Source organism: Podarcis pityusensis (assembly GCF_964106645.2).
Source record: "Podarcis pityusensis genome assembly, chromosome: 1".
Classification (NCBI taxonomy): Eukaryota; Metazoa; Chordata; class Lepidosauria; order Squamata; family Lacertidae; genus Podarcis; species Podarcis pityusensis.
Genome location: NC_138028.1, coordinates 69,773,899 through 69,792,639, shown reverse-complemented (window position 1 = coordinate 69,792,639; position 18,741 = coordinate 69,773,899). Strand labels below are relative to the sequence as shown.

The window sequence follows — 18,741 nt, the reverse complement described above, 5'->3', positions numbered from 1 at the left end:
CAACATGGCCTCTGAAGGCTCTGTAACATTTTAATTAGGCATGCTGTCTTCTTAACACCTCTATTTATGGTACAGATAGACTCCTTCTAAGGCTGCAGCTTTGGACAACAAAGGAGAGTGCCTACAAGGGCTTTGATTATTCTGCTCTGCTGGCTTCTTGATTCCTTTCCCAGAGTGAGAAAACTAACAAGACAATGATGGCTCCAACCCTTCAGAATACACAAAATATCCACATGAAAACTGGCAATCACTATTATGCTGTCAGTCAAACTCTTTGCATCCCAGAAGATCACAAATTAGCCTTATTAAACTCTAGTGTTTTGTGGCATTTGGAAGCTTCAACATGCCATGTGATCTGTCTGTTAGCTAAGAGGTGTTTAAGAAGCATTAAGAGAATTAACAGCTTTAGATTTCTGCTAACAGTGTAACTTCTTTGTGCCATTCAGAAACCAATGGAGACATCATTCAAGCAGGTACTTTGGTAAAGTTCACTGAACTCAAACAAACACTTCAAATGCTGAATAGAGACTTGTTTAGTTTTGCATGGGGGGGGGGGGTGTTGTCTTGCACTCTTCTACTGAAAGCTATTGAGTGGGGGCAGCACATTCCGAAACACTACAATTAAATAACAACATACTATATACCCTTTGCCTGACTAGTTAAACACACTTTATTTGAAATGTAAAATAAATGTAAAATCTACTAAGTTGCTGAAGTTGAAAGCTTATTTAATCATTGATTAAGTGTTTCTATCTTTATTTATGAACAATTTAAAAAAGAGAAATGAAAGAATGTTTATTTATTGTATTTCCATCCAGTCCTTCCTCCTAATGGAGTCTAGGGCAGGTAACAAAACTGTTAAAAGCAACATAAAAACCATTAAAACAAGTAAAATTCATCAACAAACCAACCACTGCAATAGAGCACACAGAAAACCCATTTCATATAGCTAACTACTGAAAGCTTGGCAAAATAAATACATTTTGATTGACATCTTAGTGCAGGCATAGGCAAACTTGGCCCTCCTGATGTTTTGGGACTACAACTCCCATCATCCCTAGCTAACAGGACCAGTGGTCAGGGACGATGGGAGTTGCAGTCCCAAAACATCTGGAGGGCCGAGTTTGCCTATGCCTGTCTTAGCGTCAACAGTGTAGGAGACAACTGAATCTCCATAAGAAGGAAGCTCCAGAAATGGGGGACTGTGCTACTGTTCTGTGGACTTCTCCTGCAGATGCTACAGAATGGATCAAAGAGCATTGGGGAGGCCCTCCTTCACATGCTTGGGTCTCAAGATGTACAGGGCTTTGTACACCAGCATCAATACCTGTAAGTTAAATTTATACTTCTGATATCAACTTGAATGAGATGATGACTGGAGCGTCAGCATTTCAAAAGCACAGTATGTATTTGGAAAGTACTATGAGAATTAGATAACTTGTTATGTGATGGATACACAATTTAAAGCAAAATGCTCTGTATTCTAGCACAAACTATGCCAAGATTAGGAAAGGATAAAAGGCATCAAAAATGCCTAATTCAGCACTAATTGAGCTATTTACATCAAGTAGAAGAAGTTGTGTCTCAGTCCATTTCTTCTGGGTATCAGCAACCAGATTCAAGACATTAGGTTAAGGTGGGGCCTTGGTTGCAAATAAAATAATCCATTCACTGACCTGAAAAGAGTTTAACTTCTGACAAACTTCAATCAACTCAAAATGTGAATCAATGATTCATGGGGATGGGTGTTCATGTGATGTCCACAATTTATCTGAGTTATTTCTCTCTGTCTTCTACTCTCACCAACCTCACATTTACCTATACACATAATTTTCCTTTCGTCCATGTTTTTGCTTTTCCACAAGCTATGCTATATTTACTGTACCATTTACTGTACCATTTTGGCCATTTAGATACTTCTAGTTGTATTATCTCAACACACACTTTAGTTGAAGACTGAACACTATAAAGGCTGGCCTCCTGGTTTGTTTTCTTTTTAAAAATATGTTTTGGTTTATTAAAGAATGGCTTCATTCTATATTTATCTTTGCCAACTTTGCAAACCTATACAAATTTTCACTGTGTTAAACCCAGTCGGGCCCTACTGACTAACCACAGACAGTGGAAACTCCCTGATTTAAAACTACCACTTTCAAGTTATTGCCCCCAGGGTCTCTATTAAACTTTCGTTCACTGCAGCCTCTAATCAGGCATCCAGTTTCATTTCTGTGTGGAGGATTTACTCATGGTCTTAAAACTAGGAGTTTTAAATAACTCTCCTTACCAAATGCTTAGGTCATGTAGCTTCATGGAAATGGACAATGGCAGTATTCTGCTGCTTCCATTCTTCATTTCAATGGGCATGCTTAAGAGAAAGCAAACACTCTTCCTCTCCTATCAAGCAGAATCACTTATCTACCGCTGGATTGATTCAATCTTTCTTTACAGTAGGATCTTACCCTTATAAAGGAAAAGTTCTCACAGTTAGTCCCCCTGTCCCCTCTGGCACTATGCAAAGGCAGTAGGACATAGCCAGTTATGGCTCGTGCTTTGTGGGATGAAGGGGTAGAATGTGTATTTTGTCACTGACCTATAGTGGGTATTGCTTGCATTTCAACAACCATGTACAGTAACTGTGCAATGCAGCCCCAGCTGGACAAAGATGTCCACCAGCAAGGATATGAGACGTCTCACTATTTCAGTAGCTGCTCAGGAGTGCCTTTCAGCAGCTTCTATTCCACATAATTCAGCAACAGCAACTTGGTTTAAACATAAACCTGAGTGCAAAAAAACACCAAGCAGGTAAGTCTGGCAGGTTTTGGTATTTTTTGGTGTTGTTGATGTTTACGTATATGTATATTACCTCCCATGTAAACCAGATATCTTAAAGGCTCGGATTTGCCCTTGAATTTTGAGCATGCCCTATATGAATTGCTGAAAGACTCAGATATAACATACCCAAGTTACCATGTGACTCATGGGAACAACATGCAGAAGCACACTCAAGTAAAGATCATTACTGAGCCAACCACCTAGAGGGCTCAATTCAGGATACTCTGTGAGGGAGGGAGGGTGGGGCACCTTTTCTGTTTGGTGGAAGAGAGACTTTACCTTCTAAACGGTGAATACAGGTATGCTGGTTATCACTGAGGAAAAATCCATCATTGCAAATACATTCGTAGCTCCCTACTGTATTGACACAAATATGCTGGCAGCCTCCATTGTTGAGCAAGCATTCATCCATATCTGAAAAATAAGAGGCAGCAGATTTGTACCAGGTGTTATTGGTCAACACAGCAGCCTGTACTAACCACATAGGAAACGTCAATTAAGCCATGATGATAATAAAACATCCAACAGGTTGGCCAGTTGCCTTTATTCTCCCTTTCTCCTCACTGGTAGGATCGGCACAACAGAATTCAACACTACAGGCCTGATCAATATAATGATGATGGTGGTGGTGGTGGTGGTGGTGGTGGTGATGATAATAATAATAATAATAATAATAATATAATGATTGTGATGATCAAATACTCTTAATGAACATTTCCTAATATGCCATTTTTATGTAACTCTTTAAAAAAGTTACCATACCTAAATAAAAATATTTGAGTAGCTTTCAGTGTTTCAAACTACTTAAGGAAGCAGTCTTAAATTGTAGATTCAGTTCACAGGTCTTCCTTACATTAGGACTTCATTCCGCTTTTCTTTTTACAATAATGTACTAGCATCTGACCAATGGCAACTTCATAATACCCACTTGATCAACATTTGACTATTATCTGATGAACTGATAAATATGGGATTCCTTTAAAAAAAAGCAATTTAATGCAGTTTTGTGATACTCAGTACTGCACAATACAAGTCAATAGTTGGATTTGCTGGGAGCATATTCTGAGGACAGAATAGAGGGTGATGACCTAAATGCCGCTGCCTCTCACCTTCTGAAAGCAAGTCTTCTCTTCTCTCTCTAAGCAGCACTGCCACATCTCTCACTCTCACTTTTAATTCCTCATTCATTGTCTGAAACATCTGTTTCAGGTAAGAGTGGGAAGGAGAAGCAAATCCTTAGATTGGCCCCTGGTAAGTCAGGCAATGCTCCAACTCTTTATGTGTTAGTTCAACATATTATCTAGACCCAAAATATGGAATTATTTGTGACATCTGCATGTAGCCTCGTAACATAAAATTCTGATTGAATGTTAAAAATGCACTTGACGTTTGGTAAGCTTTCTGTGAAAAGGCACCATTAGGGTTCAAAAGACTGATTGCATTCTGCTGCAACACTAAACCATGCAAAGGCTTATTTTACTTGGACGCTCAATATCTATATAGTTTAGTGTCAACCTAATATTTGTACTTTTTGTAGAGCTTGAGAATATGTTAGCAGGGAGGGAGTACGTAAAGAGGAGGAATGGTAACAGGGAAGTGAAGAGTGAAGTTGTTGAATAAAGGTCAAAGAATGCAATGGAAACCAAGAGGGAAGAGAGACAAGTAGGCTTTTAAGACCTGTCTGCATGTTTCCAACCATATTCCAAACCAAGAAAAGAATAAACCAAACCACAAACAACGACAAGAATACAGGCTTGTTTTCCTTTTAAAAATGAAAACCGTGTTTTCCCTGGAATATAAATTACAGGAAAGGAAGCTATATCTGTGCAAGATTCTATGTAGATAAATGTTCTTTTCTTTCATTCTGTGTTCCCTTTGGCTTCCCTGATCACTGAACCTAACCCTCCCCAGCAGCTTTAGGAGAGTCTTGTTGCCTTTTGACTCTCTGGCGATCTTCTCTTGAGCTTCCCACACACCTGTCTCCAGGGGGGTTGGCCGCAAACTCTATGGCAAACCTTAGGGTCTGGCACTGAAACAACTTCAAGCAGCAAGTCATTACAAGTAGCAACAATCCTGTAATGTATTCTCCCTCAAAATATCCTTAGGAAGTAAGGAAGAAGACCGGAGAAATGAAATTAATTGAATTAATTGAATCTTAGGGGGAAGGTGGGGAGAGGATAGGAGAGAGAGAAGCTCATAAGATATTCTGGACCTCCCAAGTCTTGAGTGATTATTCAAAACATTAAGCATCCCTCCCTCTCACACACAAAACACATGTGTGTAAATGTGTGTGTTTGTGATATGCTGTGTCTTATACTTGCTAAGAGTATTGCTACCATTTTCTTCTGACAGGTTTCAACAGCTACATCAATTTCAACCAAGGACAGCAGCACTTCTTAAATAGGGCTGTAACAGTGGACAGGAGAAGAATGTGGACAAACGGACTGGTGGGTCAACAGGGTGGGAGGCACAATGGCTATGACCTTCCGGTGCATTTAAATCTTTCTGCAACCCTTTGCATACAAGAACCCAGGAGCCATACTCAAAAGAATTGTAGGGGGAGAGAAATGAGACCATTATACTTTTCCAGGGCAATATTCAACTAACTTTTGCCACTAGAGCAAGGATTAGAACTAGTGTAAGTGATGTCCGTCCTGCTTAGCACACCCAGTGCTGTCCCCAAAAAGCTCTTCCAGAGGATTAGAGGAACCACCAGAACAGATTTGTGGGGGAAGAGAGGGGGAGAACATTCTGTGGTGCAAGGAGAAATCTTTGCACTGACAAAACCTTAGCAGCAGTATTACATTGAATACAACCCAAATACTTTCCCCAAGCATTTTGTAATAATGAGTCAACTGTGCATGAAGCATATTGCTTAGGCCTTTGGTTTGGAAACAATGATCTTCTGGTTCCTTTCTGTCATATATTTCTAGATATGCACTCAAACAATAGCACCTCCATTTCAGAGATGGCAAAACTCCAAATGACCAAACCACCTTTTAGATTTTTCTCATTAAGATAACATTGCTTTTATTCAACCATCTTAATTTTTTTCATGCTCATAAGAAAATATAGGTGGCATTCAGCACTGAGGCTGGAACTCATTGTAGCACAATCCTTACCAAGACAATTATGGCCATCCTGAGCCAACATGAAGCCATCATAACACATGCAGCGATAATTGCCTGGAATGTTGAAACATTCATGCACGCAGCCTCCATTGAAGTCATTATCACATTCATCAATGTCTGAGAAATAAAGCAAAAGTCAATATGATGGATGCCTGCTTGTTTGCTGTAGACAGGTCATGACATGACTATATTATATAAATGTTAGCAGTTACTGCTATCTTAGATCATATTTGCCTTTCAAATAAAGCAAGTTCAACAGAGTATTGACAATTTCTCAACAGTAACATAAAGCATTAACCTTTTTATGTGCTGCTCTGATATTATTTTAAGAGTTTTACATATCCAGCTGGGAATGTCCTGCACCACACTCCATTATATGGTGCACAGAGGGAGAAAAAATAAGTTACTACAGGCTTCTGCTGTAGCAATCACCTGCCTCCCCTCCCTTTCACCCAAGTAAGATCTTGTAGAAATCTCAGGATCAGTCTAAAATCTGGAAACCAAATTCTTCTCAAAGAAAGTTTCCATGCAAAACATGCACAGGCAAGATAAAAATGAAACCATCAGATTCAAATATTCATGTTTATATGAACATATGTGTATGTGTGTAATCTTAATACTGTGGATTTCTTATATGGTTAGAAGTGGATTTCTTATATTCATTCATTCGGTGAATATTCATTCATTCAATGAATGAATTCTACGAAATGATCAACTCTTTAAAAACTCTAAACAAAAATAGAGAACCACCCTCAGGCAGTTAATGAACCTTTATGAACTTTTGATTGCCATATACTAATTTTTTTGGCTCGCGCCCTTTTCTTTAAACTAACCCATATTGGATTTATTCTTTGCTCTTCATTTAATGAATTTCTGAATAAATTAACTAATTAATCCTTATTCACCTCCTTTGTATTTAAGGAACCTGATAGAACTCTTGACTCAGTTTACTTATTAACCATGGACTACCTCTATCTACCTAACCAACCTTATTGGATTATTTTCCTATCTAATTTAAATCACCATTAATCACTTAGAATTGTAGAGTTGAAAGGGATCTCAAGGGTCATGTTGTCTAACCCTCTGCAATGCAGGAAGCTCAACTAAAGCATCCATGACAGATGGATATCCAGCCTCTGTTTTAAAACTTCCAACGAAAGAGAGTCCTCTATCTCCCAATAAAATCCATTCCACTGTTGAGCAGCTCTTACTGTCAGAAAGTTCTTCCTAATGTTTAGTCAGAATCTCCTTTCTTTTAACCTAAATCCATTGGTTCAAGTCCTACCCTCTGGAGCAGGAGAAAACAAGTTTGCTCCATCTTCCATGTGACAGCCGAGTTTAGATATTTGAAGATGGCTGTTGTATCTTTTCTCAGTCTCCTCTTTTCTAGGCTAAACTTACCCAATTCCCTCAAGGCTTGAACAAGAATATTATCTTTTTAAAGTAACCTGAACAAATCCTTAAGAAAACATCTCTATGTATAAGGCTATTGGATGGATTTAATGGGAATCTGGGGCAAGAGGCCACAGTGAAGGAGGTGCTCAAAGCCACTTTTCACTGAAATAAAAATAGTTTCATGTGAGGACAGAAGAAGGGGGTATGTTTTCTAAAAACTTTATATGATCAAGCTGCTTTGAAATATATGCACTTTGATTTTTAGCCTCTACAAATTATTATACACATTATAGTATGGATTTACTAATTGCAATGCATTTTATACTATATGATCAAGCTGCTAGAAACTGTGAGCATATAATTCAATTTAGTCTCTATGAAAATTTGTTAGTTTTTGTACAATTTGGTATAAAATTACCATGCAGTGGCTGCTTGCTATTGTATTAGTATGGTTATTACATCTTATTAATTTGTATATTTTAACAGATTGTTTTATGGTTATTTTAAGTGTTGCATTGTTCATCTAATCCAACTATGCTATTCATTGGATTATGTTTTGAACTGATTTACCTGCCTTTGGTTGTTATTATAATCATGTACCAATTTGCATTACACAGCTGTCTGACTGGTGTTGACATTGCTTCCTGTACCCAATGTGAAAAAGTTTAAACTGTAGTCAGCAACTTAAAGTACAAACATACATATATTTGCTTCTTCAGCATAGTTTATTCAGCTTTAGCTAGTAAAGAGGGGGACTAAGCATACTTAGTGTAAAACTACAGAGCACATACATACCTTCACACGTCTTTCCTTCTCCACTGTAACCTGGTTTACATGTACACTTGTACAACTTTGGAGTATTTTGACAAATTGCATCTGGGTGGCAGTCATCAATCCCGTCGGTACATTCATCCACATCTGTGAAAAGAAATGCAACACAATTAAAGTACATCAAGTGATGTTTCCCACTCAGAAGTTCACAGACAAAATGTGACCTTATGATTGTAAGATGGTTCTGCTTATTACAGTAGCATCTTCCTCTCATATAGAACTGCTAAATACAAAGCATAATATACAAATGACTCAATTACCTTTACAAAACTTTTTATCATACTAGGACAGCTTGAAGGTACTTCTGCACGAATCCTTTCCTGTTTTAATGAGATAAGGCAAACCACAGCCAGGAATATTTAGCACTAGCAAAGACACACTTTGGGATGCAAAAGAACCACCCTATGGCGGCATTCACATGTAATACTAAGCCATGGTTTGTTTTGACAAAGTATGGACCAACCATGAGTAACCATAGTTTACTTTCTGGCAGCAAGTCATGGTTTGTTGGCTGACAAATTGTGGCTTGCTTTAACCATGGGTTGGCATTACATAAGAATCCAACAGCCTTATTTAACTACCGTTTGTTTGGCTGCCCCACTCGAGATGCTGACTAAGCTACAGAGACATAAGGCAAAAGTATCTAGGAAATGAAATTGCTCACAAGTCTCTAGCTGGTACTTTTCTAGAAGTCCTCACTTTTAATTGTACCTAGCAAGCATCCTTTCCCCACTCAACTGTTTCAGAAACTGTCTCGTATATATAAGAACTCACAGGACACGCATTCACTGGTGTCCCAAAACTTATAGGAGATGGTGTCCTAGAGGCTTTAAGTTCAGACCAATTATTAGACAGATGAGAAGGTCAGGGTCTTCACTGATATCTGCTACACTCCAGAGTTGCAGCTGGGGCTTGTGAACAAGTTTAGTAAACACACAGTGCCTATCTTAGAAGATATGCCAGTGAAGGTTCCACCACACTGCTATCCCATGTTGGAAGAAAATGAATGGGAAATCAAAGTAATCACATCTCGCAATCAATGTTTAGGGATGGAACCAAGGATCATGACCTTCTATGACAAGTTGTCTATCATTCTCTTGGACAGGAAGGATGCAACTCCAGGCTACATTACAGGAAGTGGTATCAATGCTCCCAACTATCACCAGTAGTATCACCCTGCCAGGGTAGCAAACTTCCACTCCAAGAATCTCTGGGCCAGGACAGGTGGCAATTTTTCAAGGGCCAAATCAACCCAGCATGCCTGTTCTTCGTATGGTACTGGCAGCAGCCCGATCCAAGCCACCCACTCGTGAAGTGCCGACTTGCCTCTACAATTTCAGAAAAAAACAGCACTCAGTTGGACCATAGTGAACTCCTTCTACTCCCACTGCAAGGCCCTTTTATGTCTTGGCTGTTCTGTGTCACAGCAAAGTGAACAGAAGCAGCTTGGATTACTAAACCTCCATCGTGTCCTCCTCAGTTGACTTCTCCCCACCACCCACCCCAGACAAATAAGCTTCAAATGCTCTTGCCTTTCTTCATAGATAAGCGACTCTATCACATTCCCATTTTGGAAGCCCAGGTCTGCACATTTTCTGGCTATACTATTTCTTGAGACTGGACAGGTAGTCCGTTCTGCGGTGTTCCAAATGTGGCACCAACAGATGTGTTACAATACCAGCAGTTTTATTTTCTGTCCCTTTCCTAGTATAATACCTAGCATGAACTTGCCTTTTCACCACTGCTGCGCACTACTCAGCATGACATCAATAACTCTTCACTGTTTAGTCAGACATTTAAAACCCAATCCTTGTGAGGCTATGATTTGTTGCCCCAGTGTGCATTATCACTTTACACTTACTTGTGTTGAACATCATTTAACATTTTGTTGTTCATAAATTTAGCTCGCTGGACTGGGCCTCTGGTTAGCAAAATGGCATCTTTGTGGACCTCACCCAGTTGGAAGAGCTAGGCCAGAAATGAAGTTTCCTGAACGTAACCCAGATGTCTATGTGCATTTACTTACTGATATGCATGAGAATAAAGCAGGTGCATAGAAAAAAACTTCAGCCCCCCACACCTAGCAGTGGTTTCATAGTAAATCCATTACCAGCTGGCCGTATTCAGGCAGTCAACACATGCAGGGTTTTCAAGCTAGCTACCATATTTTCATAGCTTGTGAGCTAGTGCACAGTTCCCTACAGAGATAGGAGTACTGATTTCCAAGGGGGGGGGGGGAAGCCCTGAAAAGTAAATACATTTCAACTGCAGTATACTAACCAGTTACTGAGAAATACAACTTTATTACTGTGACATCACTGTCATAAAATGTGATTGGAAAGAAATACTAACAAATAGCGTTTTATAGAAATGAACATTTAGGCAAGTCAGGGCCACAGAAACATTAAACTTTTACTTTCCATTAAACAGATGCTTATTCAATGGTGTGTGTTTTTTAAAACTGTTCCAAAATTAGCTTTTTGCACTGAAAACCAGAAGTCTCATCTGGTAAGAAGCATCACTCAAGCACATAGTCAGCAGTCACCTTTCCAAAAACAACAACTCACAAAGGATGTTCACAGCTAAATGATCCAGGCAGGAATTTCAGAGCAGGACAGCTAGGAAGATGCACAACTCTCGAAGGAAGGATGGAAATGTGTGTGTATATTTGATGCTGAAAATTTCTGGGTTGCATGAAAACTTCAGGAAGGAAAAAAAGTATACCAAACAGAAATAACACATACCTAGCAAGGCACCAAACTTTTGCAATATTTGCTTTTTGATACAAAAAAATTACTTATTAGGGGACATTTATTATTGTGTTAAGATTGAAGAAGGTGGCCACCAGGCAGAGGGCCTTCACAGTGGTTGCACATAGAATGGTCTCCCAAGAGAGGGCTGCCTGGCTACTTCTTTGTTTTATTTTCAGTACTAAACAAAGATCTTTTCTCCCACACCTTTCATACTTAATTTTAGCACTACTGATGTTTTTATATTTGCTTTAAAGGTAAAGGGACCCCTGACCATTAGGTCCAGTTGTGGCCAACTCTGGGGTTGCGGCACTCATCTCGCTTTATTGGCCGAGGGAGCCGGCATACAGCTTTCGGGTCATGTGGCCAGCATGACTAAGCCGCTTCTGGCAAACCAGAGCAGCACACGAAAATGCTGTTTACCTTCCCACCTGAGCGGTACCTATTTATCTACTTGCACTTTGACGTGCTTTTGAACTCCTAGGTTGGCAGGAGCAGGGACAGAGCAATGGGAGCTCACCCTGTCACGGGGATTCAAACCGCCGACCTTCTGATCGGCAAGTCCTAGGCTCTGTGGTTTAACCCACAGCGCCACCCACGTTCCTTATATTTGCTTTAGCTGTAGTTTAATATATAGAGCCGGATTCAGCTAATGAGTTTCATTAGCAAAAGTGTGAACAAGGGCTACCACTAGTGATAATGGGCTTCTCCCCTCTTCTCTCCATGTGCCCCCCATTTGGCTATGGGGGTTCAGACAACCTCCAGAACAGCATGTGAGGGCACAAGAGGGATCACGCCATCTGGCAAGCTGAAATGCTTACGCTGATGCACATTTGCCAGTGCCATGGTGCTATGTTGAATTCCTCCCACAGTATTTTCCTTTAATACAGGCTTCCTCAACCTCAGCCCTCCAGATGTTTTGGCCTACAACTCCCATGATCCCTAGCTAGCAGGACCAGTGGTCAGGGATGATGGGAATCAAAACATCTGGAGGGCCGAGGTTGTGGAAGCCTGTTTTAATATAGATCACTGGGGGAATTTCTATTGAATGCCTATTTAATAAAATAAATAAGTAAAACAGTTGCTCTTCTTTTAAATAAATGGCACACTCTCTTTTTTGTTTGGTACAGTCAAGTCCGGTAATGCCCTAGGTTCTTCATTAGCATTGTTCTTGCAAGCATGCCGAGAGTGCACTATATTTCAAGGTACACTTATTCCTATTTTCATGCCAATGAGTGTGCTGTATGATTGTGCAATTATAATCTGATGTCACACACACTAAGGAGTCCCTTAAAAAGCTAAAATAGATCTCAATTGTCACAAGTGGTGAAAACAGAGAGAAGGCCCAACCAAAGTAGTAACTAGCAGGAAAAATGAACAATCCAGGGGGCGGATAAATATCACAGAAAAGGGAGTTGGAGAATTAAAATCACTGTTGTAAAAGAGAAGGTTTAGAGGGCAATAACACAAAAAAGTGTAACCAAATTAACAAATAGAATTATCCTCTTAGATGTAGCTAGAAAACTGCAAGTATTCAGTCACTCAGCCGCTAAAAAAATAAATAATTGATGCTGGTGTCCCAAAGGATGCATTTAGTTGCAAACTGAAAATTAATGAGACCCCTTTATGATCAGTTCTCGTCACACACTGAATTAAACTCAGTTTACATCATGACAATTTGATCAGGTGAATTTGCCCTAGAACCATCACTGACAAGAGTCCCAACGTCTTTGCAGCAGCAGCAGCAGCAGCAGCAGCAGCAGCAAAACAGAAAAAAAAGGATCTATATAAAATTGAAAGGCAAGAAAACAAAGCAGAAATGCTAGCAGGAAACAATATAGTCTGCTTATGTAGCATATGTACCAACTGCAAAACAAGTTTATATCAAACTGCAAACATTCACATCATAGCTTCCAATGAATGGCATTCCAATTCTCAAAACACTGACTTTATTTAAGTCACCAGGATTTACTTGAAAGTATTTTTCCTTTAAATCCACAAATGTGTTTTCAAGTGAATGTGTTCAGGATCAGTATACTACTCTGCAAATAAAGTACAAAAAAGAACGTGCACCAATACCCTAGAATACTTTTTATTTCAACTTCCATCACTAAGTTTATCTATCATGGGCAATGATCACCACAGAAAAAGGCATATGTACTGCAAATTTCATTTAAATCTGCAATATAAGCTATTAAAGTGTATTTCCATGTAAGTACTTAAAAAGCAACAACTACAAAAAAAATGAGGGAATACCTCATAAAAATGCAACAAATGTAAATCTAGTTATTCTACCTACTTGGTGATGCTTTTTTCCTATGAAATATGTTTACTCACAGTAAATTTTTTTTAAAAACTCAATAAAATGCAACAGGCTTTAAGTATGGTAGTGGCAACAGTGTAAAAAATAAACTATATTTAATCAAATTTTATTATTCTATATCAACATCTTTACATTTTTTCAGTGGTTTGGTATATGTTTTAGCAATATTTACTTTCTAGTAGGGTGAAAACATTAAAACAAACACTATTTCTCCCATAAAGCCAAAAATTGTATATCATAGCCCATGTTACAAATCAATGTAAGCCACTAATTTCCCCCAGTTAAAAGTTATCACATCTATTTGTACAACACCAAACGTATTTTATGCATTATGAAACACACACTGAGAACTCAATTCTAAGAAGTATTGCAACTGAAAACCTTTGGGTGCACTGTATTATTAACACTACAGTCCGTATATGTGTACTCAAAAGTAAGCCCCCTCCCCCGCTGCATTCAATGGGGCTCTTTCAGGTAACCATGTATGGATTGCAGCCTTAGCTTTTCCTACTAATGTTAGTCAATTGCTTTAAAAAACAACTGGTAGATGGGACGAGCCCTTCTCTACAACTTAAGAAAAGTTACAATATGTGTAAGCTTTTATACCTGCATATAAGAAAAAAAATCTACTGTCTTGCTAATCAAGAGCTTAATTTTCTAGGCAGAACGCAGCCCATTTATCAGAGCTATGAGCCTACTACATACAAAAGCTCATACCGCCGCCGCCGCTTCTCCAACGTGCCACGGCATTTTGTGGCAGCAGCAGCAAACTGACAGGTCTAATCCCCTGAATTCCTGGAAGTTAGAGACACTGAAATCAATGGAACTTGACTGCAAATGACTGTGTACTGTAAACACCAGCACAGGCTCTTGCAGCAGCAGCAGCAGCAGCAGCTGCAGCTGCAGCCAGCGAAACAACTCGTGTTGTTTGTGTGGTGGAGCGCGGCCAACGATAATGCCCATCGTATGCAGAGATGAGCTTGGGCTTTCCCAACTATCTCGCGAAGCCTGTGTGTGCGCGGGTCGACAAAACGAGCTTAAACTTTTTAAAACTCCCGACGGGGCGTCGAGTCCTTCGCATTCGCAGAAGGAGCGCGCGCCCTTGGGAAACATCCCTTCCCCTCAGCTTTGCCCACAGCAGCCAAAAAGCCTTTTGGAACCCTGCCCTGCAAACACACACACACAAAACCCAAACCACCCGCGCCAGCCCCGTCGGGTGCCTTCAACCTGGGAGGAGAGGGGGGAATGGCACCCTGCTGCGCATACGAACCGGGGAAGAGGAGCCCGGCTGCGCGGACCTGTCCTTGGGGGGGCGCGTCGAACAGCGGCGGCGGCGACAGCAGCAGCAGGAAGAGCAGGAGCGCCTTCGCCACAGAGCAGCAGCAGCGCCCGGACCCCATCGAGCTGCCGGCGCCAGTCGTTGCTCCTGCTGCTGCCGCCGCCGCCGTTGCTCGTGCGGCTGCCGCCCCCTGGGGCCCGGCCCCGCGCGTCCCCAAGGGGAGGCGTCTGCAAGCGCCTGGCCCGCCCCGAGCGTCGGCCTGCCCTCACGTGCGAAAGAGAGGCAGCGCGCACGCGCCGGGTGTGGGATCGCAGACGCCGTTGCCTCTGCTCTTTCCCGCTCTTATACTCAAAAGGGCCTATGCACCGTGGGGGAAAGGTGGTCAGATACTTAATATATTTGTATCGGGGCACCTGAACAAAACGGCACCACCCCTCTCCTTGTGCATGCATGGCTCACAATGCAAGCCACTTTGAGCTGGTGGCCGAACTTTAAAATGCGTTTAAAAGGCAGGTGTTGGGTATTATCCTACGACGTGAATAGCATGCAAAAGGAGAGAGGCGAGGAATCACGCCACTGCAGCCGGAGAAAAACACAATAGCTGACTTAGGACGCTATCAAGGGAAGCTCACCTTCTTGTTTGGCATCTATTTGGGCAAGAAGCATTACTGCAGCCCTAGGATTTCTCGGTGCCTGTTGTCTGCCATTGATAGTTCTGAGGAAGGGGTAGCCAATGTGGTGCTCTTCAGAGGTTTTGGACTCTCCCATCGTGGCCAGTGGTCAGAGATAATGGGAGTTGTAGTGCAGGGAGTTGTAATCCACAACGTCTGGACTGCAGCACCTTGGTTCTGTCTGCTCTAAGGCCTGCCCTGTTTCTTCCCCTTTCTTACTCTTTGCGCAATACGTTGCTTCTTCCTTTAGACTGGAATCCAAGGCAGTCTGCTTTCTGCTCTCTGCATTTTACTGAAATTGCCCTCACAATGCAATGTTCTCTGTCGTCATTTTTCTTACTGTTCCCTTCCTTTGAGGCAGTTGATCACTTTCTTCTGCTTTACTGCCTTTATGCCCTAAGTGTCTGCATTATGTTCTTTCCTGATTCTTCTCATACCTACCTAATCATTCTCTCAAGTGTTTCCATAGGTAGAAACCCCCTGCTTTCCCTCTTTCTGCTGGGGGTCCTCAAGGATCTGCTGTTGCCCCTCTGCTCCTTTCCAATCTACATGCTAAGCCCTCCCACCAGATGTCAAAGAGAACAACAACTACCAAACTTTTAGAAGACATCTAAAGGCAGCCCTGTTTAGGAAAGCTTTTAATGTTTGATGTATTACTGTATCTGGTTGGAAGCCACCCAGAGTGGCTGGAGAAGCTCAGCCAGATGGACAGGGTATAAATTACTATTATTATTATTATTATTATTATTATTGGTTGATCTCATCAAATCCCATAGCTTTCAGTACCATCTAGCCAAAGATGACACTCCCTTCTCCCCTCCACCAACTTGTTCTCTTCATTTCAATCCCACATCTCCAACTGCCCTCTGATAGCTCTACTTGCCTGCGCCATCATTTCATGTTCAATAGATCCAACATGAACGTCTCTTTCCTCCCCAGCCCTCCTCTCCTAGCTTGCTTTCCTTATGCATTGAATTGCTATCCATCCTGTTGAACAGGCACGTAGCCTTAGACTCTTCTCTCTCCTTTGTCCCTCATACTGAGTAGCCGAGTCATGTACAACATTGGCTTGTCACTGTCCCCTCAGCAAGAACTTTGCTTCATGGTCTGGCCCCCTCTAGGCTTCTAAATATTCTCTTTGGTCTGCTGCTGTCTCAGCTTGGTCCCCTCATATCCACACAACACTCCGTTGCCAAAATAATTAATCTCTCTCACTGCACTAATCTCATGACACCCTCCTTAAATCCCTACACTGGCCAGGTACACCCCTGCCTGTGACTTTCACTCCTAAGATGCAGTGCCACTCATTCATCTGAAGGTTTCCTGTTTCCTCAAAAGACACTCCCCCCCCCCCCGCTGCCCCTTATGTTTAGAACTTCCAGACATCTGTGTGAAGCAACCTCTTCCTTCAAAACATCATCAAAGACACATTTTCTGTGAGAAATATAGTTCCCATTTTATTCTTACAAAGCTATATTTCCCAGAGTTTCCTAGGAAGAGGAATTGATTGTTAAACCACCCAAAGAACTGCAGCTCTGTGACGTGAACAGGTTCTCCTAACAACTCACAGCATCCATAATAAACTACAATTCCCTGGATTCTTGAGGGGATGACTATTTAAAATGGTATGATACTGCTTTAAATGTATGGTGCAGATGAGACTTTAAACCTATTGGGTGTTTTGTGAGAGACAACTATAATAATCTCCCTTATGCCTGTGCTTTGTTTCTTCCATGTTTGAAAGCTTTTCTCTGTATGGTATTTTCATGTTTCCATTATATCTTAAGGGATGCCTAATTCTGTGGTGCTATCTCAGATGCGGGGCAAACCCAGAGGTTTGTACCATTATAGCTAAAGCACCCAATGTTAAAAAACAAAACAGGCTAATCAGTTTTGGCTAGCTATTTTAATCCAACTTTTCCCTGAGGCCATAAACTGACAACACATTACCTTTGTACCAGCATTCTTCCCTTGGATATAATGGCATTAAAAAGTGCAGGGAATCTGCAGCAATGAACTTTATAGTAAATCAGTGTGATGTGCATATATTTTGCAGTTTATGATCCGACATGTACTTCCATGAACATAGTAGAGGGCTGACCCCCTTCATGCATAAATCTTTAATGGTCCACATAGATTTCACAGTAGATTTATTCTCTTGTGCTGCCTAAAGCACTTAAAAGTATTCCACAACTCTCAAACCTCACAGGGGATGTTTAATCAAATGTGACCAATACAAAATGGAACACATTTTCTTCTTAGTAATATTTTTCCTCTTCCTTAACTGCAGTTCTAAGAATTCTTCAAGCTCAGATGAGAGAAAGATTCAGAACTACCCAGACTTGTTTACATAATCCAGTGGTTCCAAGGTTGTTTGTATGAGCTTGTTATCTAGAATGTCACCTCTAATTTGTTTACATGGATAGGGTGTCACTGAAAATGGTGCTTGCAGTACACTGCTTTTATTCAGATCACCCCTCCTAAGACACATATTTCCATAATCAAGAACAGCAGTACTATTCACATACATGGGACGGATTGAGAACTTGATAATGTTGAAAGTAGTGAGCAACAGGCAAAGTATTCTAGTAGGAGAGGTAAAACATAGCAGATCTCGGTAGTTATAGGAAGGCTGGGTAGATAGCTGTTGCTTAGCAAAATACAGGATAGTGATTGCTCTAAGACTGCAACACAACATTCAGCATGCTTCCAGCTATGAAAAGGGTAAATGAGACACCATCTTCTTTTAGACAAGGCAAAGTAGGATCTACGTGAACGAAACAGGATTAAAAAATCATTGCCCGGGTATGGGGAGAGATGTTTTGTTCAAAGTGTGAAGATGCCAGTATACTGGCAAAATAAGCATGGGAGGAGGGTGTTACACTGCAAAGTGCTTTACATTCCCAGAATCTATACAAGCACCTGTTCAACAGCGCCATCTAGCTAGAACATTTTCTTTGATAAATACAAGTACAGTATTACCATATATTGTTATTAAACATTTGCATGTTGAATATGAATTAGTTCCTATTGTAATGCTATTAGAGCAGGGAAAGCAACAATTATGTGAAGTAGCTCTTTGCTTAAGGTAAGAATGTATTAAAACACCAGTTTCCATATGCTGCACACTGATGTCATTTGAAAAACAATGTTTCTAGCAATCCTAACCAGCACAAGGTGAAAATATTAGAGCAGATTGTAAAGCCTAATTAGAATAAACAGCTGCCAAGGATGGCACGGTAGGTTAATTCTGTTGGTCCTATCAGAAGAAAGCTTTATTGTAGTACAGCAAAGTAAGCTGCATCTTACTTAAGTTTAGATTTACAACCCGAAAAATAGAAAAATAATATACTGCATTTTCTTTTCTAGTTCTATAAACTACAATGACTAGTTTTAAAACAGATTATTATTAGCATTATTAAACTTGATTCTGCATTTTGAAGATAAACTATCAATCTCTAGGTATAAAAGGAACTACAAACATGAGAAGTAAATAAACAATTTCCAGCTAATTTGTCAACTCTTGAAC

The 18,741-nt window shown here is 40.6% G+C and overlaps 1 protein-coding gene across 3 annotated transcripts in view; it reads right to left on the bottom strand.

Moving 5' to 3' along the window:
* The window catches only part of SCUBE2 (signal peptide, CUB domain and EGF like domain containing 2), a 47,831-nt gene extending 33,130 nt beyond the window's left edge, over nt 1-14,701 (bottom strand). For 2 of the 3 annotated variants that reach the window (XM_081013165.1, XM_081013166.1), the window contains exons 1-4: nt 14,533-14,701; nt 8,154-8,276; nt 5,955-6,080; nt 3,112-3,246 (exon numbers count right to left, since the gene is read on the bottom strand). In XM_081013165.1, the coding sequence (XP_080869291.1) occupies nt 3,112-3,246; nt 5,955-6,080; nt 8,154-8,276; nt 14,533-14,662 (514 nt within the window). In that variant the 5' untranslated portion in view covers nt 14,663-14,701. The remainder of the gene's footprint in view (nt 1-3,111; nt 3,247-5,954; nt 6,081-8,153; nt 8,277-14,532) is intronic. The other variant, XM_081013167.1, reaches the window with a different exon arrangement.
* Nucleotides 14,702-18,741: the final 4,040 nt, after the last annotated feature.